Raw genomic sequence first — 27,187 nt, forward strand, 5'->3', positions numbered from 1 at the left:
CTCTCTCTCTCTCTCTCTCTCTCTCTCTCTCTCTCTCTCTCTCTCTCCTTTTGTTAATTTTTTTTGGTAATTTTCTTTAAGGCTCTGGGATGATGGTGATTCATCTTGCTCTATGAATTGTGGCTACATCATTCTAAGTGCTTTTCTTGAAAATAACCTGAAAATAGTGGTTTGAAGTCCATGGAGACCATTAATTTAGAGAGACTGAAACATTTCCAGGGGAGGAAAGAGTATCCCTTCCTATTAAATATTTATCTCCCAAGACCTCAATATTAATGGATCATCCTCAGTGTGCTTTCAATTTGGTCCTTTTAGGATGACATAAGAAAAAATCCTTCCAAGTCACTCTTCGTACAACTCTGGATTAGCAGGTTGGTGGGGTTGATTCTGTAATTAACAGATTCTGAAGGTTCCTATCAGTTTGGTATGAACATCCCTTCCTTACCTTCAACAAAAGACTGTGAATATTTATAAATGTCAGTTACAAGCTTAGTTTAGTTTGAATGGCATGTGCCTCTTTGGATAAGGTATTGTCTTCCAACACTTGAGCCCAGACGGCTTCCACACCACATGGGATGTTACAGTTGCCATCGAATGAGTGCATTATGATGTTGCTCAGTCTGGGAGTTCCACAAAGAACTAGATGTTGTTGTTGTTGTTGTCGTCTATGGTTATGGATGCAGTGCTTTTCATTATCATGGCTGAAGTAGATTCATGCTTAGGGTCAAAGTTCTGTTGGCACTCTGGAGCTGTCAGTGCTACTCTCCTCAGACATTAGGGATTGGCAGATCCTATCGGCTCTAAAGAGCAGCGATTTCAAAAATGAAAGGGAAATTTCAGTAGCATCACATTTAAAGCTTAAAGCATGGAGCCCAGACTACAGCTCTGAAGCCAGTGAAGGAGCTAAGTGCTTCAGATGGCCGGACTGCATGCCTCTAATTCCAAGCTGTTCCCATGGAAATTCAGCTTTAAGGGAGGTTGTTTTTATTTTTGAGGGCAAAACTGAAAATCAGAAACAGCATGCACTTTGGAGTTAATAGATCAGTGTTAGAGATGAGGCTCCATTGTATATACCTGGCTTTGGTTATCCTTCTCATCATGAGCAAGTGTTTTCTTCCTTAAGTTGGAGTTTATAGTGCTCAGAGTGGAGGGAGGCTTGGAGACCAGAACATATCATGGCATGGCACTGAACCTGTAACAGCATGACTAATCCCCACCTGAGTGACAGTGTTGCTTACAGCATGTTTGAGAACTTGCTTTAGAATTGATCTTGCTGTCATTTTGTGATGGTATAGATAGGCACTTGAGAGTCCCTAGTTTCCTCTCTAAAATAGTTCTATTACGTTTGATAGGTCTTGGTATTGCTTGGAATTATGTTGGCTTTCCCACTCGTTAAACCTGCCCTAAGAAGAGAGACATTTGGTACCATCTAGAACAATCCAAACATGGACCTTAAAACCTGTAGTCTGCTGGAAAGCAGTAGCTCCAGAGTCATTTGGAGTCATGACAATGCTCTCCTGTAACTGTATAGACTGTACGTAGGCAACACGTCCCAGGGCAAATGAATGCTGTCAGCTGGTTTTGTTTTTAAGTACAAAGCCGTCTGTTTTTTGATACCTTGAGGCTCTGCCAGCTGCTGCCTTGGTAGGCACTGTGATTTCAAGTCCAGCCGCACACACCCTTTAGTAATCAACAGAGAAGCACTGAAGCAAGCATGTGTGACTGCAGAGAAGTTAAGTTTTAAAAGATGACTAACTCCCAATCAGTTAAATATTTGCCCAAACAACTGTTTTGTATTCAGTGGAATTCTGGATAAACAAAGCCAGGACTCAAAAAAAAAAAAAACCCATATGACAACAACAACAACAACAACAACAACAAAAAGAAAATCCCACCTTTTACTTATCTCTGAGGTACCAAGGAGAAGTGAGTAAGAGTTTTGGATGAAACAGCAGCCATTGAAGATATGTAAAGCCGGTTCCTTGTTTTTTAATTTTCTAGTTTGGCCATAGTATTCTCAACTGTAGGATGCCCTTCAGTGGAATAGCAGGCTTCTGTCTGATTGACTATAAAGTGTGCATCTTCAGGGCAGAAGGGTGGCACCGGGTGGTGGGGAGGGGGGGAGGAGGTCTTAGTCCCTTAGCAGGTGTTTGGTAGATACCTCCTTATGTGCTCTGAAGGCACAAATGTTAGAGTGAAGAATGCTTGTATAATTACAGAACTCAGTTGCAGGTGCAGGCCATCCTAAGCTTCCCAAATTAGTGTTTCACCTGCATTGCATTTAGTTCGTTCCAGGTCTCCTTTTTTAAATGAATATTTTGGTGGTACTGGGGATCCGGTCCAGAGCCTTATGCATGGTAGGTGAGTGCTCCACTACTGTGCTCCACTCCAGTCTTTGCCACAGCAGCGCCCATTTGGGCTAGGAAACACCAGAGCTCCCTACATCCTGCTCCTTAACCTGGCTATGCCTGAGTGAGCTTGTTCTTCTTCAGGTCAGAAGCACATAGGAGGTCATTAACTTTCCACTGGAGCCATTGTAGTTACTCAGAACAAAGCCAGGGAACAGTGTACCTGCCAGACACCTCGCAGAGATTGGTTCCCATCTTTGATCCTGTGAGCAAGCATTCAAATGGCAAAATTAGTTCATTTATGCCCTTTTGTAGTTATAATCCTAGAGAGAAATTATTTGTAAGCTATTAGCTTTGTTGTCTACAACTTAAACTCTTGAACCCAAAATTAAGACTATTTCCCAACAGAAGGATTCTCTGACTTATCCTCATGGTGGAGACTGTTTATCCCTCCTTGCCTGGATCTCAGGATCTTTCTCTTGAGATGCCTGTGTCCCTGCTACCTCTGTCTATAACAGTGAGGTGAAATCCCGGAGGAAAGCTGGAGTGGCAGAGGGGTCTCATTTTAATGGGTTGCATTGTAAAGTACACTAACTAGAGGTGACTTCAGAGCAAATCATGAACTTTTAAAATAACATTTTAAATTCTAAATGAATTAGAAATTCTTACCAACTTGTCAAATGAACATATATATCCCAATGGTTACATGGAGCAGGTTAAAGCAGGAATCACTCCAGGGAACATTTGAACATCTCTCTCTCTCTCTCTCTCTCTCTCTCTCTCTCTCTCTCTCTCTCTTCCTTCTTTCCTTTCTTCCTTTCTTCCTTTTGGTGGTTGTTTTTCTTGTTACTATTATTTTATAAATTTGATTTCATTTGATTCAGACTTTTTTCCTTCCTTAATTATATTTTCTAAAGTATACTCATGTATGATTGGCTTGAATGCTAAAACGCAAAATAAGAATGGTCTGGGCTGTGACCTTAACCCTCTCCACCCTCTGAAGCTGGTGCCAGAAGCTGTTCTCAGCTCCTCTTCCTCTGCCATTGCATGTCCCCACTGTTTCGTGGCCTGCTATGCAAGTCCTCACCTTTACTAATGTTTGCCCACAGTGCTGCGTAGCTGGATGACCTTCTAACATCTATAGAGTAGCCGTGTGGATTTGGGTTTATTCTGTCCTTCACTAATGCAGTTAATCACATATCCCTACTTCTCTCATGGTTGAGAATTTCAGATGAATACTAGTGTTGTGATGAGGTCTTTCTTTTATTTTCCCCATATTTGTAATGGGATTTATTAAAATGTGTTGGGAGAAAATTGGAAATTATAGTCAAAATATAACATTCGTTTAAAATGTAAGAGCTTAAAGTTTACAATATTTACAAAACATTTTCTTTTGTGAAGACTTAAAAAACATTTTTTTTTTCAGTCCTCCAAGGAAACTGATACTGCTTCCTTTGAGTCTGACTGGGAAAATGACAACACTTCATGGCCTAATGATTAAGAACATTTTGGAATAAAGCCTTTTACCTTTCACATGAGTGGGCTCTTCCAGAAGATTATATACAGAATTGAATATTTCCATATAAAACAATTGGAAATGTGTATTTGTATTGTCTCTCTCAAAGCCTAGAACTGGTTTAAAATGAATAAGAGCAAACTTTAGTATGTACACATTGGTATTCATGGAAGAATATCAAGAACCAAGATTCCTTGAATGAAATGTAAAGAAGAGATGAAAGTGTGTATGTGTGTATGTGTGTGTGTGTGTGTGTGTGGTGTGTGCATGCCTGAGTACACATGTACATGTTTGTGTGTGTGTGTGTGTGTGTGCGTGCGTGTGCGCGTGCGTGTTGATAGCATGAAGCAGACCCCCCCTCCCAGTTCTGCTGGGGATGATAATGTGATGCTTCCCTGTTGCTTGTGTTTGCTTTACAATCAAGGTATCCTACCTTGGTGTTTATAATTTTCTGTCTATCATTCATTTCTAATAAGTACTGATTTAATTTTTGTGGGCCTGTTTTTTTTTGTTTGTTTGTTTTTAAGAAAATACAAAAGGTAAAATGTACCAGAGAGGAGCCTTCTTGTAAGTATGAAGTAAAAATACTACTTTTCTAAGAAGACCTAATCAATATGGATGGGGAAATATTATAAAGATTTGAGAAATATTGAATTTTATAAACATTTTAATTGTCTCTCATTGCTGTCCTGATATGCTAAAACAATAAATAATCCATGAATTCAAACTATTGGCTATAAAGATACAATTTTGAGATTTCAATGCTCCATGGATTTCTGTTTGCATAAATGGCCTCTCTTTTATTTAGTTTTATAAAGAATTTTCAATATTCTGAGACGCTTCTTTGATAGATACATACTTTAAATGTATCCTGAAACAACTAAAGTCAAAACCTTGTGATTAATCATAAGAAATGAATATTACATTCATACTAGTGTAACTAATACCTCAGTAGAGGGAAAGAAAAGAATACCTACTATATCTTGCTGAAGGGAATGTTACATATAGCCATGGAAAGTCTGCTTGAAGAGTATATATGTGTAGTTATGTAATAGCGCTGCTTAAAAGTATTGAGGCTCACTCATTGTATTCAAGTTGAAAGGACACAACTACCAATTAAATAAACATTTGTACTTTACTGTTTTTACAGCCTTTTGATCAAGGAAGGATTCAGAAACTTTTCCAGGCTATATGCAGCCGACTTCACACTCTTAACAGATTCTCTTCTAAAGCCGCTAAATACTGATGAGAACTATCTAACCATGATAACGCTTACAATCGTTGTTAAAGCTATATGGTAGAGCACCCTGCGTTGTTGGCCAATTTCAAAAGTTTGTTAGTCCTGCCATGAAGATGGCAAGAGATGGCAGTTTTCAAAACTGTTATTGAACCCTGCGCTGTCGTACAATATAGCTTTTAACACCCATCACCCATTATTTGATTCTCAGATATGGAAATTCAAGAAATAGAACAAACTCTTTGATAGAGTAAAGCCCATTTCCTGGTTTATGTAAAATGATTATCTTAGAAACATTGTTGAAGAAACTCTTTGAAGCTACGGTGGTCTCTTACACCTATTTTATTTACACTGCCAAATCAGTATTGAAATTAAGGTAGCCTTTACATAACTTTAGGATTCAAAATGATTTTAAATTCTAAATAGAAATTTAAGTTTGTGAAGTGTGTAGCCATCTTGGTCTCCTAAAACCAATTATTTCTTTAACTCTTCTTTGTGCCAAACTGACAACTAAAAATAGCATGTTCCCATTAAGGTAATTTAATTAGCACCAGATAAAAAATCTCAAGATAATAGTATGGGTTTGTGATAAGAAAGTATTAACAGATTGATAATGTTAGAAACCATGTAATCTTCTAGGGACACATGTTCATGTCTCTGTGTGTGTGTGATTCAAAAAGGAATGGTAGTATCTGTCTTTTCTTCCTGCTCTCTAACTAAGGTCACTTTAACCTACAGGCTGGTCACCCTCCCTAACCCCTTTGCTAATGAGTGGTGGTCCTGCCCCCCTGGCTGGCAGGCCCACCCTTCTTCAGCAAGCTGCTGCCCAGGGAAATGTCACTTTATTATCAATGCTGCTTAATGAAGAAGGACTGGACATAAATTACTCCTGTGAAGATGGCCATTCTGCCTTGTATTCTGCTGCTAAGAATGGACATACAGGTAAGAAAACCAAGCCAAAGCAAACCAAAGCAAACTAACAGTGCCTTACCTTAACACACCTGGCAGAAGGATGGAAAAGCAAAGGCAATTAAATCACTTTTGTAAGCTAAAAGTCCACTTGGATTTCTTCTTCTTCATTTATTTTTTTCGGGGGTGGGGAGGAAGAGAACAGGGAATTTTTTTTAAACTCTAATGAATATTTAAGACCCTAATTATGAAGTTCCTAATGGTAAAATGTAGAGCCAGTGGCAAAGTCAATTTTCCTAGATGGACAACAAAACATATTGTCCATGTAGGGATTCTTAAACACACATTAGAATCAAACTGTCCAAGATCTCACTCTTGTCAGGACAGAGTAATCCTGATTTGGTAGGAATACCTGCTATAGGAGAAGCAAATCTTCCAGACTGTTAGGCTTAGGTGTTGAGTGGTTGCCACAGAGAGATTTTACCAGTTAGGAAGAGTAGCCTTGTGATAATTTATAGTTCCTTAGATTACTTTTTTGAGAACTGAAAACTTACTATAAATGATCTGTCACTGAAGACTAAGAATTTTTTTTACTCCTTAAAAATGCAAATCTTGTAGTTAAATATACTAAAACATGTGGTACCCCAGAAAAAGAGATGGCTTTACTACGTGTTCTAAGTTAATAGGGAATGTGCAGTGTGGACTACTTCCTCGTTGGCCAGATAGATCCAGTACTCTCCAGAGCTAAGGAAACTCAGTAGTTTTAAAGCACTTCAGAATTCAGAAACACTGGGGGACTTTTCTTCCCTATAGAGAAATTAAATTTAGATCATGCACTATTATTTATGATACTTCTCTGTTAGTGATGTTTGTGTCTCAGGTGGCTTTCTGTGGGCTTTCCTTGATCTTCAAGTAGCCAAGTGTAGGATGGCCCACATAGAAGTGCTTTGATGATTAAATTAGCATCCATCATGCGGTAAGGATGTAACTATATAAATGCAATTTGGTAAGTGGATCTGATTCTCTACCCCCAAAACATTATTTTGAGGAAACTCTGTCTGAGTATCTAGCAAAGTATTTTTCTGGTGTGTGGTATTCCTTTTTTACTCATCAACCACTCTCCTCAAAATTTTTTTTTGAAACCATGTTTTGGTGGCTTTGGAGATACCCTGTCTTTAGGGAACGAGATGGCTCTCCATGTGAAAGTCTTTGGCATGCCACATCCAGCAAGACAGAACTGTCAGGTCAGCCTTTGCTGTTAGATCTCTACACAGTTTATAGGGAACCTGGCTCACCATTGCACTGAGTTAAAGTGGCTTTCTGTTAAAATCCTGTAGACTGTGTTCGATTGCTGCTGAATGCAGAAGCCCAAGTCGACGCTGCTGATAAAAATGGCTTCACACCCTTGTGCGTCGCAGCTGCTCAGGGACGTTTTGAGTAAGTGGTGCTCTTCATTCTTCTTTAACTATGGAAGTGACCCCCTTTTTTATATTTGGCACAGATTTCACTCTGGCTAAGTATGTAAATGAGTGGTTAATATTCATTGACAAATTCACTAAACATATTTGAGTGTCCAAATGCAAAACAGGACCTTAGATTTGTTCTTCATACTAATAGTTGAGTGCTGTATCTGAAGGAAGTGTGTATGTGTCTAGTCTGTATATAGTCCGTATATAGGTGTATACAATCTGAACTATACATCAATGAACTTGCTTCTGGAAAAGGTCAACATTAGGGTAGCAATGGAGAACAAAGTAAGGAATTCTGACAGCTTTGTTTTCTCTTGTCTATAAAAGCTTTTGTTAGTGCTAACATTAAAGGTAGACCATAGAATTATATTGCTTGTTATAATCCTATTATTCTCTGATAAGGTAAGTTGATAGTCCCAAATACTCATGTTTCTTCGTTTATAATTAAGAGAAAAATCAAAGCAAGGCTTTTGCAAACTGAAAGTAGTTCAAGTCCAAAGGGAACCTGTTAATTAATATGCACATAACTTTAACAATGAGTTCTAAAAGGAGCTTCCAAGTCATTAAGTACAGATATTTCTTTTTAAAACTAAAAGTCACATTTTAATAATAGAATTTAGCCACATTGCTGTCCTTCCCGTGCTGAGCTGGCAGGTTGTGAGGAATATATACTGTTGCTACCTTTAAGATCCATCTGTCCGGAGAGAAATATTCTTCAACAAATTACAGGATTCATGGCATTTTGGTTATAAGTCTTAGCCTTCAACAGCTGAGCTACTTCCCCATCTCAAACTATACAATTCTTAAAATAAAGCTTTTAAGAGTTCGCATCAGTGTTAATTAGAAGTGTGTTCTACAGTATTCTGAAGGCAGCCTTCTGTGTCTAGCATCATTTCTCTTGTGTGTCTGTCATACATCACAGCAACCTGGCTTCAGTCTTGGAAACCACAGCAGCTACTTTTGCTGTTACCTTTTGGTTATAGTCTGTGTCCCACTGAAAAGATCTCTCCTCCTGGCCTGTGTTTCAGTCTCTGTCACCTCCATATTCCTAGGCCATCTGTAAGCATCTTTCTTTTGAGTATGTAACTGTCACAGAACTGAAGCATGGATAGCGTTGGAAGGAGGAACCCGATGGAAATTCAGTAATCAGTAAATGTATGTGCTACACAAATATGTCAGTGTGTTACTTTAAAAAAAAAAACATATGTAAGCCAAATACTGAAAGAAAATAAATCTCCCTAAAGGCAAATCCTTCAGTTTGTTCAAATTCTAGCTCTGTGTTGAACTAGTCACAAAGTCACAGTCTCGGAATTACCTCCTTTTTTTCTTGAGTGTGTTTCTGTGTAGCTGTGTCCTCAGAAGCCAGCTACCACCCAAAGAGACAGCCTCTTCCATCTTTCTCCCAAGGCAGCCCATTTCCCACCCCCTGCTCCTTTTTATAGAGGAGGCACATGGTGCCCGGCTGTCTATGCTATTTATAATCATTTTCTTGAGTGAATAAAAAAAATCACAGAATGATTCAGCAGCCTCATGTTTTTTTGTCAAGGCAAAAACCATTTTGAATCACAAATAATATGTATACCAAGTACGATTATACCATTTAACCCTAAGAAGTCAAACCCGTTCCAAGGGCAACTCCTGGAAAAGTTGGTAAGAAGGATCCTGAGCTAGGTTTGAACATTTATAAAGGGACAATTTTATGTTTTCATAAATTTGGAGACTAAAGTGTAGTTTTCAGTCATATGAAAGTGATAGCAGTGCAATAACATTCCTAAGGTCTATATAAAATAATTGATATATGTCAATATACAGGATTGCTCAGGCATATTATCTGGATTTAATATCTGGTCAGGGAGCGCTTCTCAGCTGACACCTCATTTGTATGTAACTAATCATAATTCTACATACAGATGTATAGAATTACTAACTGCATACAATGCCAACATTAATCACTCTGCTGCTGGAGGACAGACACCTCTGTACCTGGCCTGTAAAAATGGAAATAAGGAATGTATCAAACTCCTGCTGGAAGCTGGCACTGACCGGAGTATAAAAACCAGAGTAAGTACCCATTTGGGAGAGTGCTCCCTGACATATGTGATTTATATTATGTCTGAAAACAAGGCATATAGGTTCAAAAATCACAAACTTGTGTATATCTAATATAGATGTGTATATATGACAGGTGCAGACTCTTTGTCATTATTCCCTACAGAAGGCAATATAACTAATGGCTACATAGCATTTGCACTGTAGACAACATTAGAAGGAAAATGGAGAGGACTTGACTGCGTGGAAGGATGTATGCAGGCACTATGTAAACACTACAGTGTTCTGTATGAGAGATGTGTGCGTCTCTAGGAATTCAGAGGCCAGGGTGAAGAAGGCACAATGTAGCTTTGGAACTAGCCTTCCACAAACGCTGAAGGACAACTGTACATGGAAACCCACTCATTAGTTGGGCTTTAGCTTTAAGGCTCCTGGATTGGAAAGTGACCTCTGTTTGAGTCTCTGGCTTGCTGATTAAAAATCTAGCCCATTTTACCTTATGAGTCATTCAAATTCTGAGGCTAAACCTAAAAAGGTGGGATTTTGGTACTGTTAGCATTTCAGAATTGGAGAAGACAATGAATGTGTAAGTTTTTATTCATGGAACAGATACTATTCTTTGATGCTATTACATAATTTCTCTGACAAGAACCAGTCATTAAAATCAATGTCAGCAAAGATAACAAGGCAAGGTATGAATATTTTCCATAGTAAATTATTGTTAGAGCCTAAAAACAAAACAAATCCCCAGAATGATTTTTATTTACTTTTACATTTTTATTAAATTTGAATTCTTTAATTAAATTAAAGTTCTTGTACATGTATGGATGTTCTGCTTGTAGGTGTGTCTAAACCACTTCTATGCCTGGTTCCCCTAGAGGATTTGACCATCTCCCCAGATACTTCTTTTAAAAAGAAAATCTGAAAAAAAGTAGTTTAGTTTCACATTTCTTTATTTTCTTTATTTTATTCAAGAAATACTTGGTGTTTGGATATATTCACTACAAAATCCTGTCTTATAGCTAGAAAATAAATGAATTTCACATCATCAATCTGAATAAGTAGTCCAACATGGAAGATTAAACCACATCCTGCTGAGAACACAGATCAGTGCCCTGAAGCTAGCTTTGTTGGGCTGAACAGATTGTTTAGACAATACAAAAACCACACTGTATAATTGATAAGTGACTCCATGGGAGATAATTATGTCTTATGCCTTTTAATGGTAAGGTAGCAAGAGAAAGTGGAATGTGGAAGAGGTTTTTGTCTTGTCTTGTTCTTTCCTAGAAAGATTGTTTGGAATCTGTAAATTAGGAAGGTAATCAGCACATATTCTCTGTGGCCTATGTAAGGGTTATTACCCTGCAGAAGAAAGCAGGGATCTGCTGTACCTGACTGCAAGGCAGACCATACCCTCCTCTATTAACTGCCTTTGTGGTCTTGTCTTGGTGAACTGAATTTTACTGGCATGAAATCCAGAAGGAGAGAAAACGTCCTCAAAGGTCAGCTTAGGAAAAGTTCACAATACTTAGTATACATTGAGATGGCTAATTTTCTTAGCTTTTAAATTATCAAATGATAGTGGGTTTTTTTTTAATAAAAAACCAGTGCAGTGGTACTATATGCCTGTAATTCCAGCACTTGGAAGGCGAAAACCTATACCAAGTTTTAGCTATCAAGGAATGCATAGTGAGATCCTTTCTCAAGTTTTATAGCTCATTGGGATATATTTAGTATAACAATATGAAATTCTATATGAAAATGATCTTAAAGCTACAATATAAAGGCAGAAAAACACAACACAAATCAATTATTTGGTAAAAAATTTTTGAAGACAAGTAAGTTTCTATGTTATAGGCAGACTCACCTGTGTGTCAGAATGAAAGCCTATGAGGGAACAGGGATTTTTTCCTAGGACCAGACTTTTCCATTTTAAATGCATTCCTTTCCCATGCTGGGCATGATTGATAGGCTTGTGGACCTTCCCCATCAGAGGGTCAGGTTCACTTTATCTGGAGGGAAGCTTGGTGATCTGCAGTTTTACTAAGTCTCAGAGGGTACTGAGGTTGCAGAACTGAGGACCACTCCCCCAAGCTTGTAACTACTCAAGAATCCAGCTAAGTGGGCAAAGGAATGAGGCAGAGCAATTCATTCTAGAAAACGGTCTCGGTGATTTTAGTTGGACCATTTTCTAAGTAAGGACTGAATAGAATGCTACACTCAGAAGTTCCCGAGGAGAGGCCCATAGATATCAGTGAACCAGAACCTATTGGGCTTTGTTTTTTTCTATGCTCCTACCTTTTCCTTTGTACTTAGAACCTTTCCTTCTAGAATCATTGGCACTGAAATTTTCAGATCATTCCAGTTGGGCCACTGCACTGGTAGTAAAACTGATTTATCAGTGCATTATTAATTAATTAATTAATAGCATTATTACTGCATATGATTTTAAAATTTCATTAGGATAAAGTTCACTCCATTTTTTTAAATACTAAATTGAAATTCTGGTTGGACAAGCATTAACACTCGGGAGTCGGCAGGGCCTGCTCACTCCAGATGGTAACTGTTAGGGGGAAATGTTGATTTAGCAGCAAACATGAATCACAGTTGTGGAAATTAGTGCCATCAATAAAAGTCAGAGGACGTAAGTTCATCAGGAATATTCCAGAGAGGCAATCCTCCATTCTCGGATGCAGTGGTTCATGACCAAGAGAACTTAAGAGGTGGACTTAAAATAACACAGGTCTCATTATTATTGTTATTCTCAACCTTTTCCGCTTGGTCGATGTATTTTCAGGATGGCTGGACACCAATTCACGCAGCCGTGGACACTGGTAATGTGGACAGCCTCAAGCTCCTGATGTACCATAGAGTGCCAGCCCGTGGAAACTCTTTGAGTGCAGAAGAGCCCAAGTCAGGCTTATTCAGCCTGCATGGAGGAGAGAGCCCTACAGGTCCATCTAAGCCTGTGGTTCCTGCCGAACTCATTAACCACGCTGACAAAGAAGGCTGGACCGCTGCCCACATTGCTGCTTCCAAAGGTTTCAAGGTGCGTCTGGTAGCAGCTGGCCCCATCACCCAGCTGTAAATGTGATGAGTGGTATAGTCATTCATAATTAATCTGGTGTGTTTAGGCTGAGTAAATAGAAGTGCAGTAATGCCTTTGCAGGTTGTTGAGCTGCTGATACAAATTGACACTCATTTCTCTTTAGGAGATATTTACCATCTGGGACATAAGAAAACTTTCATTTATTTTTTAAAATATTTTATGTATAAGGCATACAAGAGTAAATTCAAATGTTTTATTTCACCTATGTGAGGAAGGAAAGATAATTAACGTAATTAGTTGATACTAGTTGTGGAGAGGGAGGATCAGATTGTAGACTCTTTTCTTAGGCTCTTTCTGTTAGGAACAGTGGACCAGTAATAAGCTATTAGGATGCTCCTGAGGGCTAAGACATTAGCTAAACATGCTAATGTCTGCAGAGAACACATGTTCTTAACTCTTAGACCAGCGGTAAGTACTCAAGCTATAAGTGTAGAATAAAGAGACAAACAGAGCTGTCATTCAAAGTGATGGACAGGCATCAGATCAACACCTCGATCCGTGATATGGAAAACCAGAAATTATGTGTTTTAAAGAACAGGACTTTGGGGAGAGTCACGTTGGGAATGGTTCATTCTCAATGAGGTAGAAATTATTTGGAGTCCTGTAGACTACTGTAGAGAACAATCCAGGTAAAGAGAAAAGTAAAAGTGGAGACACAGAAGTAGGGAGGAGGTAGCTAGCAGCCACAAGTGAGTGAGCTAAGGAAAATAGGAATAAAATAATGATGGGGGGGTAATTGTTGGTTGGAGGGGGCCTTCAGTAACACTTAATAAGGAGCTTGACATAAAATTAGTATTGAATATACAGCCAGTGGGAGGTTTTTGAAAAACAAGGTTAAATTGTTCTTCAGTTTAAATATTTAAGAATAGTATTTAGACCGTCTGGGATTTGGAACACCTGGATAGCAGAGAGGAACAGACAAGTGGTGGAAGGTGGTGGGAACAAGGGTAATAATGAGAAGTATAGACAGAAATGGTCAAGGCTGGGCTGAAGATGGGTTAGTGGGCAAAATGCTTTTTGCACAAGTACAAGGAACTGAGCTTTGATAAATAGCACCCACAAAAGAGCTGAGCATGACCACAGGCTCTTGCAACTCCAGTACTGAGGATGTGGATACAGGGAGATCCTGGGGGTGGAGGGTGGAGCCTGCTGGCCAGTCAGTCCAGCTGAAACAAGCATCATACTCAAGGAGTGATTCTGCCTCAAAATGTAGGGTGCAGAGCAACAGAAGATACCCCCCAAATCAGTTTCTAGCCTTCACGTGCACACACATAGGCAAGCATGTATGCTCACATATTCACAGCCCACCACCTCCAAGCATAGACACACATACACAACAATAAATAAGTGACTAGGGGTAGAACACAGAATAGACATGGGAAAGGAGTAGAGCTGAATGGAAAGAGAATAGTCTGCAGGAAAGAGCAAAGAAAAAGCATTGCTTTGTGAACTAGAGGTTGGTTGAGGTTGGTTATCCTTGAATTAAGCACGAGATTCATTCATTCCGCATCAAAACACCTGTGTGGGACTGTTAGGTCTACTGCAGACACCATGTCCTTCACAGTTCAATTTGTAAAGAGAGAGAGAGAAAAGAAAAGCATGATTTATTCAGGGCTTGTTAGCTTATGTTTCCCTTCTGTTAACTCTTTAACTCAAAGGGAAGGAAAAGTCTAAGAACTGCTATGTAGGTAGCATTTTAATGGAATACAGAAGCGTACAGTGTAAAATATTTTAGGAGACAAAAATGGGAAGCGTAAGCCATTCAAGTTTGAACTTGCAGATGCTCGGAGACTGGATATCTTGTCAAGGTAGCAAGGTAGTCACATCACAACCATCTCCAAAACCAATAATAAATAAATAAATAAATAAAATCTCTGTGATTTATGAATAAGAGTGGGTTATGAATACAGTCAGCCTTAGAAACAAAACAGAAGGAGAGGAGAGGTCTTTGACCTAAAGTGTTTTCCTGCCCTACCTCTTCTGCTAGGTGAGAGGAACCCCTCCTCCCCCACCCTCTGCAGGGAGCTAGCCTTCAGTGAAGGCTGCGGTTGCCCGCACAGCCTCTTCAATATGATGTCTTCTTAGTCCCAGGGTTTTGATCATCAACGATGGTAATGATGGTATTTCCATTGATCCCTCAGACCCTGACAGCCATAATGCTCTCCTTCACTGGCGTGTAATTGGAATCTGACCTCTTTCTCTCAGAATAGGACTCTTCTGCATCCTCTTATTTTTAAAAGCATACGATCAATGTTTTGATGTAAGACTTTAAAGAATGATTGACAATACAGTCTGCTAAGCTGTTTAAATAGTAAATTCTCTTAGCTCTGGAGTGGGCATTTAATCTTCCATTTCGACCTCTTTATTTTATGATTAGGACATCTAAGCCCGAGAGGGTTTAATAGATAGCGGTTGGGAATGAAGCCCAGATTTCCAGATTTCATTAGTCTCTTTCACCCTATATCCTTCCTTTCTAGTCAAAAGCTTTGTAAAATATATCTGCATCACTTGTCTAAAACAATGTTTCCATTCTGGCCAAGATAGCTTTCCCAGATTATCCATTTATAATAATTTGCTAGGGCTGGTTTTCAGAAACAATAAATTACAACTAGCAGTGTGTAAATCACTGTAGTCTAACCACAATAGATCCTTGAAAATGGTGTCAGTCGGCCACATATCTAGTCTGTATAAACCCGGAGGTATTTATACAGAAAGAAACTCAGAGACAAACACACATGGTGCATTCTTTCTCTTATGCAGATCCTAGAGTTTTATTGTTAGTTTGTATGCGAGTGTGGGTGGAGGCTATTCAACTGGAAAGGATGTGGGGATACTCATTTAGGACTTGTTCCTGAAAACACCAGGGGGAAATACCAGATGAGAATACGGTTAGTTTTATCAACTTTGACAGGAATTAGAGTCAGCTAAGAAGTTGGAACCTTGATTGAGAAATTTCTTCCACCTGATTGGCCTGTGAGCCTGTGGGATGTGTGTAGGGTATTATCTTGGTTAATAATTGACAGAGGAGGGACCATCCACTGTGGGTAGTGACCTAATCCTACCCCTCACATCCACCCCCTGGCAAGTGGTTCTGGATAAAGAAAGCCCATTGTTCAAGCCATGAAAAGTAAGGCAGTCAAGAGCTTTCCCCCATGGATTCTGCTTCAGTTCCTGCTTCCAGGTTCCTGTCAGCTCCTTCCCTGACTTCTCTTCATAATAGATTATAACTTGTTAGCTGAAATTAACCCTTTCTTCCTCAAGTTGTTTTTTTTTGTCATGATATTTTACCATATCAAAAAGAAAGCAAACAAGAATGAGAGGGGAGGGTGCCTTCAGAAAAGGAAAAAAAAAAAAACGGGGGAGAGGACTGAAGATGAACAACACAAAGCAAGTGTGAAAATGCCATCATGAACCTGCACAGATTACAATGGAGAATGGTGGGAGTTTAGAGCTTGACGGGACAGACGTCACCTATTCTGTCCCCTCCCTGTGCACTATATATGAAGACATGAAGTGTTGGAAAATGGTTGAATTCGTTTCTCGGAGATGGCTCCTGGAGAATTCACTTTCCACATCCGTGCTTGCTTCTTTGCAGTCCTGGTTGGTTTTCCTGTGGTTACATTTGCTCACATAGCCATTACTGTCTAACAAAAGCTGCTAGAGAGAGGGTTGAACCAGGGATAAGCACTTCTTTGTTTCCTGGAAGCAGATTAAAGAACTTCTGAGTGAAACTCTCTCTCTTTTGTTGTGAGAACTTTGAGAAGTCAAGGTCTTGCCAAAGAACTGAGAAGATTGGAGTTGGACTCCTCTGTCACTGATAAAAGCTTATGTTCCCAAACAAATCGTCTTTATTCATTTATCTATTTATCTTTTTCGCTTTTTATTCCTTTTGTTTTCTTTGTTGGTTTGTTTGAGATATGGAGGTCTCTACAATAGACCTGCCTGTGTAGCCAGAACTGTGGTCTGGAACTGCCTGGGTAGCCCAGACTAGATATCAACTCACAGCAATCTGCTACTCCTAGCCTCTCATACGCCGGGGTTACATACATGAGCCACCATGGCAAGTTTCCCAGAGTATTTTCTATTGGGAGATTGTGTGACTTGTCTTGCTGTGGGTGGTTGAGACTTCTAACTTATCTGTCGCCATGTCTATGGCTTCCTATCACTCCTACTCTTCTGTGGTTTCCTGACCTTGTTTAATATTATTAGTATCCAATGCAATCCCCCTTCCCAGGGCTTCTAATACTGCCCAATGCTCTTTTCTCCTCTGACTACACTAGCAATTCTCAGCATCCATTCTGGTGGGCCTCCTCCTGATTTTTGTTTGTTTTGTTTTTAACAAGCACATCTGCGTTTTAGCTGCAGCTGTGTCTTTTGCAGTAACTAGTCCCAAACTTATTTCTTCGTGTCTGCCTTCTACACCATCCCTGAAGACTTTTCTTTCCAGAATCCTCAAAGTCATTTCCAGTCAATCCTCTGGACAGACTATGGCTCTCCTATTGCCATCTTTAACGTATTCTTTCACTGTGATAGGGTTGTCTGGGGCTTTGCCCGGCTTTTAGCCCTAGGAGTATCAAACATTTTCTTTTACCTTGTAATAACCACTTGTGTTATCCCATGGCACTGATGAGGTAAAACAGAGATGCACAAAGGTTTGTATGATACCCAAGATTTGTATTCTTCTCACTTAGGTCTTGGCTGCAAAGACAACTAGATATTAGAGATCACCAAAGTTTTTCCTCATTGCATGGAATTATATAAGCTTGAAGAGGGAAAAGCGAGATGATGTATCTAGAAGGCACCAAATCAAGAGAACCAGATGTCATTTAAGATAAATAGAAATCTTATTATTTTAATTATGTGTACATGAGTGTATCTATATGTGGGAAGGTGTACTTGAGTTCACATGCTCATCGAGGCCAGAGGCTTCAAATCTGCCCAGAGCTGGAGTTTCAGACTGTTTAGAGCCACCAAACATGGGTGCAGGGATCTAAACTCAGGTCCTCTGCAAGAGTGGTAAGAACTCTTAACACTGAGCCAGCCAGCTCTCCAGCCCTGAATTCTCTTTATGTTTTATCTTCCGTGATCATTTCCTTTTTCACTTAAGTTTCAATGAAAAAAATTAATGCCATAATACACGTAAATAAAGGGAAGGATTTCCTTAAATACCTATTCTGGAACATTATGTGAAGGTTAAAGGAACACTTGCTTATGTGGGGGCAGCAGTGATTGATGGACAGAAGCACAATGGGGACATAAACATAACCAGGGTCAACCCCTCAGCCAAATGTGGACCTGTGCTGACTTCCTCCTGCAGCTGTCACTTGTCTGGCTTTAAACTCCTTTTCCCTTGTCATTCTGTACTTTATTCTTTGGTACCTCACAAATATAGTCTCTCAGGATTCCAGAATCTTGTCTTTATGTCTTCTGAATATTCTCTGAGACTGTCAAATGTTATTCTCAGTTCTCAGGATATCTCTGTACCTGCAGAATTTTGTTTGCCCAGTGTGGTCTTGTTTATTCTTCTTGTCCCAATGGAACTATGGGTTTTTACTCTTCAAACAGCTTAGCTTAGAGAGGTCCATGACAACCTTTTTTTTTTTTTTTATTGTTGATCATGTTTGCTTTTGAGTCACCAAAAAGTTCAACATGGTCACAACTCTGCTCATCTCTTAATTTTCCTGAACTGAAAGAAATACCAGGCTTCTGTCTTTAACCTGGCCAAATTCATTACTACATGAGTTCAAATGAGCAACACAACTCTAGATTTTATTTCTTAGTAAATCAACATTGGTTATTTGCTCCCTCATTCATAGCATGCATCCCAGCCTCGTGCCTTCTCATCTGTCTGCTCTTTGGATACATTCTGTGCTTCGTTGCAGGCTCCACCTTATTTATGCAGCCGTAGGTGGGACCTATCTGACAACAAAACGTGGTGATATAGCTAATCTACTGCATATTCTGATACAGCTCTGTCACCCTTCGGGTAGGATCTTCCAATTCTCACTGCATGCACTCTGTCATCTTTCCTAGTGTGTGTTGTTTGCTACCCACAGGACTGACTGACCACTTTCTGGCTTTGTATCTATGGTTCTCATAGTCTCAAATGGCTTCTTCACCTGTCCTGACCTTGTTTGCTAGAAAATATCTTAGTTGAAGTTTCTGGCTCAAGATTAGGGTATTGCCAAGGCCTTTATTCTATAATTTAACTTTATAATTATTTGCATGCATCTCTCTCCCCTTCTTTCTCTTCTGTAAGCAAAACTTTCATCTTTGTATGTCCTGCTCCTAGCAGAGACTATGGCCCCCAAGTAGTTTCTTGAACCAAAGGTGAATGAACAAGGTATCCTTTTATAACCGGTCTGTTTCCTCACTCTCTTCCTTTCCAGTAAATCTTTCCCATGCATCCATCAGGTTTTACAACAGAGCTAATCATAGCATTTTCCTTCTGGCACACAGCCCATATCTACCCAAGATTACCCATGCTGCTTTGCACACAGCTTTGCAACTGCCCTCTGACAATTCTGTTTTGACCAATTCACACCCACATCTACCTGCTTGCTTATGCCAATGTGTCTATCTTCATTGCTTCTGCTTCCCCCTCCTGTACAGCAGTGGGTACACCCATACCCAAAGGCTAATTCTCAGCACTCAGCTGGGCATTATGTGTGCATTTACAAACTTTTTTGGGATGTAGGGGAGAACTTTCTCTCCCCTTGCCTAATTACAAATTCTGTCTTGTTGCCTTGAATTTGATTTTGTCTTACCCACTTCAAACTTCAGGTTTGTCCTTTACCTACTTGGCGCTGGTAGCTTGCTTCTGAGCTCTTCTTAAAGGTCTGCGATGGAGGCATCATTGGTTCTTCACCATCTCTTCATTTTTTCTTTGTGAAAGTGAATCCCTACATTTGCTCTGGGCTCATGGTCAGCAGTAAAGACTTCATTCTGACCAACTGGAATATGAATGAAAATAAAACCTAAGATAGAGGTTGTAGGTCTTTGCATGAACCAGTATATCTCTATGGGACTTCAGTTTAAACGCCATCCATCTGGATATGTGGGTAGAACATGCTGCCTGTTCAGGCCCACTCCCAGAAACTATTATCTTAGCAGGGTTTCAGGGAGAGGGAAAAATAGATTCTTTTTCCATCTTTCTTCCTTCCTATTTTTCTAGAAGGTAAAACTTCCTTGCTGTTACATCTGTACCTCCCTTGCTGTGGTTTAAATAAATGTTTTCGAAAGGCTGTGGAAGGCTTTCAAGGAGTAGGACCTGGTTAGGGGTCTTTTGGTCATATTGGGTCATTATTTTGAAGGGAATATTGGGAACTTGACCCTTTCTGTTTCTTTCCTTTGCTTCCCAGTCAACATAAGGTTATCAGCTTTGCCCTCTCTCATGTCCCTGTCCTTATTTGCCACCTAATCAAAAGCCCACAGTAACACAAGCAACTGACCCAGAATGGGAATCCATAAAAATGACTTCAAACAGCCTTTTGACTTTTTAAGAGTTTATGTTGGGTATTTGTTACAGTGATATAACATGCCAGCCCTTTCTTCTTCATATTTCCTCATAAGTAACATAAAAGAAATCTTTGTGTATATGTGCATTGTGTATATGTGTGTTCATGTGTGTGAGTGTGGGTACATGCATGTCAGACATGCATGAAGCTATCAAAGGACAATCTCAAGTATTGGTTCTAGCCTTTTAATTTCTTAGAGATACTCTCTCATTTATCACTGCCTACACCAGTTCGATTGAGATTCCAGTGAGTGTCCTGTCTCTGCCTCCCTCCTTGCTATAGGCACATTTGGATGCATAGTACCTTATCTAGCTTTAAGTGGGCCTTTGAGGATCTAAACTTAGGTCTTCACACTTGCTAGGCAAATGCTTTACTGTTGAGTTATCTTCCAGATACTTATCAAACTCGTTATGGCACATTTCACTTCTCCATGAGACTTTGAACTTCTACTTTACTTGTATTGTCCAGGTTCTGTAGGAGGAGCTAAGGTGGGAGGAGTTAGGAGAGGAAGAGGAAGAGGAGGAGTAAGGAAGAAAGAGGAAAAGGAAGAGGAGGAACTTGGAGAGGAGAGAACGAGGGAGAGAGAGAAGATGGAGGTGGATGTTCACATGTCTGTAGCAGTCAAAGGTAGTTGGTATATCTAGGTTGGATATTGGGTTACACTTCTGACTATATGGGTATCTTGTTACTGATCACTACCAAATATATAAACGTTTGATTAATCTTTAAGCATTAGAGACTCATCTTTCTACTGGGCCCACCTGGATGGTAGGATGGTCTGGGCAATGCCCAGCCTTGTGGAGACAGTGTGGAAGATTGGCAGAGCCATCTCCCATGCTGGCATCTCATGGGTGGCAGGGCTGGTATTTCTGACGGAGCCATTTCTAGCTGCAGAGCGCACGTGGCCTCTGGCCACAGAACATGGAGACTGAGATAGGCAGAGCTGCCTCAGCTTAGATAGTCAGGTTGACTGGTGGCTGATTTTAAATAATTACTACAACAAGGTTTCTTATTGGCTATCTTCTTCACTTACTGGCTTTATAGTAGTTTTAGAAATATCAGCTTGATAGTAGTAGTTTATAAAATAGACATTCCTTTAAGTTAACTCTGTAGCTTTGAGATTTTCTAAGTCAGCTAGTCTTTGAAGGCATAACCCTTCCAGTCTGAAGCAAAAACCAGCAGAGCAAAACAAATGTCCTAGTATTTCTTCAAAGGCAAGCAGAGTTTCTTCATTTAGGGGTCCCCTGACAGAGCTCTTCAGTTTGTAGGTGTAGTCTTGTATCCTATTAACACCCAAAAGAGCCTTCTATATCAACTCTGCCTTCAGATCAGCAAGGCTTCTGGTCACATTTTATTTTAAGTGATAGCTCCAACTTCATCTTTGCTTTGTTTTCTAGTTCCAAGAAATCCCCTCCACTGGGGAACCCATTGTCGTATTTATAAGTAAGCTTTGGAGGCAATATGAAACAGCTGGAACGCATACATTCTCCTCCTGGGAATGTGATTGGTTCAGCCAATGTGGGAAGTACTTTCAGTGTGTCCTAACACAGCACCAAGTCATGGTTCTACGGCAGCCTGATGCTAGTGAATAGACCTGCATCTGTGCACCACAGTGCATGTACTGGAAAGTTCATAGCAGAACGCAATTGTACATTAACAGAGAGTGAATAAGTAATTTGAGGCATGCTTATGTGCAGAAATCCCACACCGTAATACTGTTTTTTAAAAGTAAAATTCAATTATGAATAATGATACATGGATGAATGTTAGAAGTTATATTGAATGCGAGAAGCTGAAATGTCAGTGTCCCTGCTGTGTGCTTCCGTTTATGCAAAGTTCAAAGACAAGCTGGAGCATTCACTACTGTTAAAAACCAGAACATAGTTATCGAGGTGGGAATGCGGTTAAAGGTCAAATAGGAACATCAAGCAGGCAAAATGTTTCAAATTAGATTCACATTGCAGCCATGCTTCCATGATAAATAGTGGTATGTTTTTTATAGGGATATTATACTCCTAGGAGACTATTCTATAAGGAGGGAAAGGTTTTTACAAAACAAAAAAAGTGAAGTTCTACACCAGGAGTAGAGAAGGCTTTGCAGAATATATGATTGGCTGTGCTGCAGGGTGCCTGGATACAATCACCATGACAGTCTTTACAAACCAAGGGCTGGGGAGGAAAGGCCCTAGATCCCATCTCCAGCATCTGAAAAATTACGCAAATGAAGTATTCTTTGCTTTGTATGTCTAGATATTATTTAGATACATTTGAGAGTGTATGTGAGTTGCTGGAATTGAAGTAAGATTTCCAGTTGTGAATTCTTGCTTTGTTTTGTGTACCACATTGTGTAGTGTGTGTGTGTGTGTGTGTGTGTGTGTGTACCATGACTGTATCAGAGGACAGGTTTTGGGGGTTGGTTCCTTTTATCCATCCTGTCTTGAGGATCTAACTCATGTCATCAGACTTGACAATCAATGCCTCAGCTGCCTGGGCCACTTCCATTTGTATGTTGCTTACTATTTGTTATTTTTGTTCTTTTCTCTTTAGCTGTCTCTTTCCGATCCTTCCTCCCTTACTCCTCTCCTGGCAAAACTGGGTATGACTTGTACACTGATAGGTAAAGGCAAGACCATTTCAAGCCATATATATATCCCTGACAGCTCTCAAACTCTTAATTCTCCTGCCTTCACTGCCAATGTCCGGGTACTATAGGGATATTAGGCTATGAATTCTTGACCGGCTACCTTACCCCAGGCAAGTGGCTTTCGCCCTTGGGTTTTGCACTCAGGTTGATTGATTTGAACATTGATATAATAGTTCTCTTGTCTTTACAGAACTGTCTGGAAATCTTGTGTCGGCATGGAGGGCTCGAGCCGGAAAGGAGAGACAAGTGCAATCGGACTGTGCATGATGTGGCCACTGATGACTGCAAGCATTTGCTGGAGAATCTGAGTGAGTGATGTTCCAGCCTGTCCATTCTGCCACACCACGGGGACTCTGGAGTCCTGGGAAAGATACTGGTGCAGCGCTAATGAACTCTTAACTTCTTTGAGTCTTAGTTAGCAAAAACACTTTTGAGGATGTCATTACGTTTTCCCCTTAAGTAAAACTTCTGGGCAGGTCTTTGCCGTACAAATAGTGCCAGCTCTTTCTTAGATTTTACTGACTATCCTAAGAGAACAATCTAAATGATTACCCTCCCATTTCACCCCCAATTCTTTGATGATACTAGAATTCCAGGTGAGAAATCCCAGCTGTGCACTGTACAGCAGCTGATCTGATGAGCCTGGCAAGCCTGCCTCCAGCACTTGGTTAGTACCAGTCTTTGCAGATAATTTATGATCTCACGGGTCCCCTCTGGCTCTCTAAGTACATGCTCCTTGGTGCATTTTATGAAAAGTTCCTCTGAAGGCTTATGAGTATAGAATGCCAGATCATAGACAATGTTATAACATATCAATTGTCTCTCAATCTAGCTGTTAAGCCAGGTGTTTAATTATTATCTTTAAGGTAAGCAAAACTTTAGCATCTAAAATAATGTTTTAACCTCTCATTATACACTCAGAGATGGATCCATATTTCCCTTCCCTTCCTCTCTCTCTTGCTTCCACTTTCTCCCTTCTTCCCTCCCTTCCTTAATTCCTCCCTTCCTCCCTCCATTCTTTCTTTTCTTCCTTCCATTTTCCTTCCAAACAGAGCCTCTCTTTGTCACATTTCCATGCCTGAAACTAAGCTTATATGCCAGACTGCCTTCAAACTCACAGTGAGCCTCCCGCCTCAATTTCCAGAGTACTGAGATAATAGGTATGAACTACTATAGCTATGTTAGATATGTATCCCAGATCCACTCCCTGCTCCACTATCCCCTCTTCCAGCCCCATGTATTTTGATTTTAATAACTTGCATGGCCAGTTTGTTCTGCCCATATATGCATTGGCATGTGACAGTCACTGGACCATGTTTGACCTACTAGAGACCAACCTCATCCTTAAAGAAAACTGACTTTCCCTCCTGAAGCAGCCATCAACTATCCAAAGCTCCTCACCTAGGTGTGGCACTCATAAGCCCCCTCCCCCCACATAGATGATGGAATGTTGACTTGTGCAGGTCTAGGCAACCACAGTGACTGAATTCATGCATGAGAAGTCCTGTCATCTCCAGAAGACTGTTTTGCCTTGGCCCTCCATGGCCTCTGGCTCTTTTAACTTTCCTTCTCTCTGACCAATAGTGAGTTTTGCATTTACTGCTGCTGTCCATGTGTGGTTTGAGATACGACGCCCTAATCTGTGGGCCTAGAGATAAAAATGTTGAGGTCAGTTTTATGTTTATCTATTTAGCAAAACAATAGGTTAACCCCTAGGGACCATGAGTTTCCTAAGGGTTCTTGGTCAGATTTACAGCATCAGCCATATAATTTCTTCCTGTAGAGTGGACTTTAGATCCAATCAGAAAGTAATTCGATACTCAAAGCACACATTGCCTCTATTGTGCTCAGTAAGAGTATCTTCCCAGTTTGGTTGTTATTGTAGCTAGCAGATTTGGGAAGAAAGTCTACATGAGGTTATATCTAGAGTGAGATGGCTCATGTGCATGCCTGTAGGGGATTGCCTTGAGTGTTAATTGATATAAGCTGACCCAGGCCATGGTGGGCAGCATTATTCCCTAGGCAGAAGGTCCCAGAACAATATAAGAAATAGAAAAATCTAACTGGATACAGCTAAGAAGAAAGCAAGAAAAGATCCATATTTTTTCTCTTGACTCTAGATATGAATATGAGTTCCTGACTTGACTTCCCAGAAATGAAGGACTGTAACATAGAATTGTAACCCAGAAAACCCTTTCCGCCCCTGCATTGCTTTTTGTTACAGTATTTGCCACAGCCACAGAAGTGAAACTACTCACTCATTATAAGGACTTATTACAGCTATAGGATAACACATATAATGTGAATTTTAGCTTTCACTAGTTGCTTTGTTGAGACTAGATTATACAACGTCATGTCCAGATTTATTTAGGAACATCTGTTAAAATATATATCTTCCAGCTGAAAGGTGAAAATGGCAGGTAACATCTAGGATTACAGCAGAAGGGACCATGAGAAGAACTTGGGTTCCAAAGATACAGAATGAAGAGTGAGCAGAAATCCAGGATTGACAAAATGTAGAGTAGAAAAGAGGGACATCATGGATCATTTCAAGAGGTCTGGGAGTTGCCACCCCTCATTCCGGGGAGAGCTGTCAGGGGCAAATCTGACATGGCTAATAACGGTCGAGAGTTGTTTAGATGTGTGGATTTGAGATATGTCAAGTCAGCAGAAACTCTAAGGAAAAGATGAACTGTCCGTGTGAGTTTGACAGTCAGCAGTCTGTCAGAAATAGTTAACATTATAGAGCTGAGATGAGGAGAAGTCTGTGGGGAAATGACAGTAAAGATGAAGACAATTCTGAAATAGACCACCATTAAAAAGGCTTACTAAAGCCAAGGGGCCTGTGGAGAAAGAATATTAAAGAGAGAAGAGCAGAGGTATTGAGGGGCCAGCATCATCTGTCAGGATCCATGGACGTGTATGTTAGCTGCCAGGGGTAAGATAAACAACTGTCAACTGGAAAATAAGATAAATGTAGAAAAGCCATTTTAAAAGGGGTAAATTAGCCCTGAGAGGCTCTACCAGAGCCTGAACAATACAGATGAGGATACACACAGACAACCATAGGACTGAGCACTGGAGCCTCAATGGAGGAGTTAGGGGAAAGATTGTAGGAGCTGAAGGGGTTTGCAACCCCATAGGAAGAACAACAATATCAACCAACCCGACTCCCCAGTGCTCCCAGGGACTAAACCACCAACCAAAGAGTACACATGGAGGGACTCATGGCTCCAGCTGCATATGTAGCAGAGGATGGCCTTATCAATGGGAGGGGAGGCCTTTGGCCCTGTGGAGGTTCTTTAACACAACATAGGGGAATGCTAGGGTGGTGAGGCAGAAATAAGTGGGTAGGTCGGGGACCACCCTCATAGGAGCAAGGGGGAGGGAGCATGGGGCTTGGGGTTTGTGGAGGGGAAACCAGGAAGGGAGATAACATTTGAAATGTAAATAAATAAAATAACCAATAAAAACATAAAAAAAATTTAAAAGGAGAAATTATACCTTTAGTTTTACATTTCAATTATGATATTAAAATTACACTTTCCTGTTTTTATATTTTTTAAATTTGCTGTTTGAGAATTTCACACATGCTTACAATGTATTTTGATCATATTCACCACCACTCTCAACTCATCCTGAGTAACTTCTCTCCTGACCCACTCCCAACTTCATTTTTTATTTTTAAATAACACTAGTACTGGCCATTAGGCATGGTTACTAGATCATCCATTAAAAGCATTTTATTTCAGTACCAAAGCATACTACATAATTCTTTCACTATGTGAGAAAGCCTTTAATAAGCTTTCATTCCCTGAAGTTTGTGGACTCTTGATAAAACAAAACCTAGTTTGCTATGTCCTCTAGGACTTTAGATCTCGAGTATCTGAACATAACTTGAAGTAAACTCAAGGCAGTGTCAGTGTAGACACTGTTACATTTTTATAATTTTATATTGTCATTTTATTCATTCCTCATTGAGTAAACACTTTTGAGCTATTTCATTAAATATCGCTAAAGTCTTCAACTTTGTTTTAATAATAGAAGTATTTATATTCAACAGTGTGTTGAGAGGGCTGGTGGGATGGCTCAGCCGTAAGAGCACCAACTGTTCTTCAGAAGGTCATGAGTTCAAATCCCAGCAACTACATGGTAGTTCAACCATCCATAATGAGATGGGTGTCTGAAAACAGTGTACTTTGGGCCAGAGCAAGGGAAGCCCAGAGTGAGTGAGGATGGCAGGGAGGAGGTCCGGAGCGAGCAAGTGAGCAGGGCCAGAGCAAGAAGGAAAAGTAAAACCAGGAAAAAAAAGAGTACTTATAAAAAAAACCCCAGTGTATTGAATATTAAAATTTATTAATTATAGTGATAAGATCATGAGACACAGAT

The 27,187-nt window shown here is 40.0% G+C and overlaps 1 protein-coding gene across 2 annotated transcripts in view; it reads left to right on the forward strand.

Moving 5' to 3' along the window:
• Positions 1-27,187, forward strand: part of Cttnbp2 (cortactin binding protein 2) — a 143,600-nt gene that overhangs the window by 73,958 nt on the left and 42,455 nt on the right. For both annotated transcript variants that reach the window (XM_028778429.1, XM_028778430.1), the window contains exons 5-9: positions 5,840-6,043; positions 7,348-7,447; positions 9,390-9,540; positions 12,326-12,577; positions 22,989-23,106. In XM_028778429.1, coding sequence (XP_028634262.1) covers positions 5,840-6,043; positions 7,348-7,447; positions 9,390-9,540; positions 12,326-12,577; positions 22,989-23,106 — 825 coding nt within the window. The remainder of the gene's footprint in view (positions 1-5,839; positions 6,044-7,347; positions 7,448-9,389; positions 9,541-12,325; positions 12,578-22,988; positions 23,107-27,187) is intronic.

The sequence above is a fragment of the Grammomys surdaster genome, unplaced genomic scaffold (genome assembly GCF_004785775.1).
Source record: "Grammomys surdaster isolate TR1022 unplaced genomic scaffold, NIH_TR_1.0 335, whole genome shotgun sequence".
Taxonomy (NCBI): domain Eukaryota; kingdom Metazoa; phylum Chordata; class Mammalia; order Rodentia; family Muridae; genus Grammomys; species Grammomys surdaster.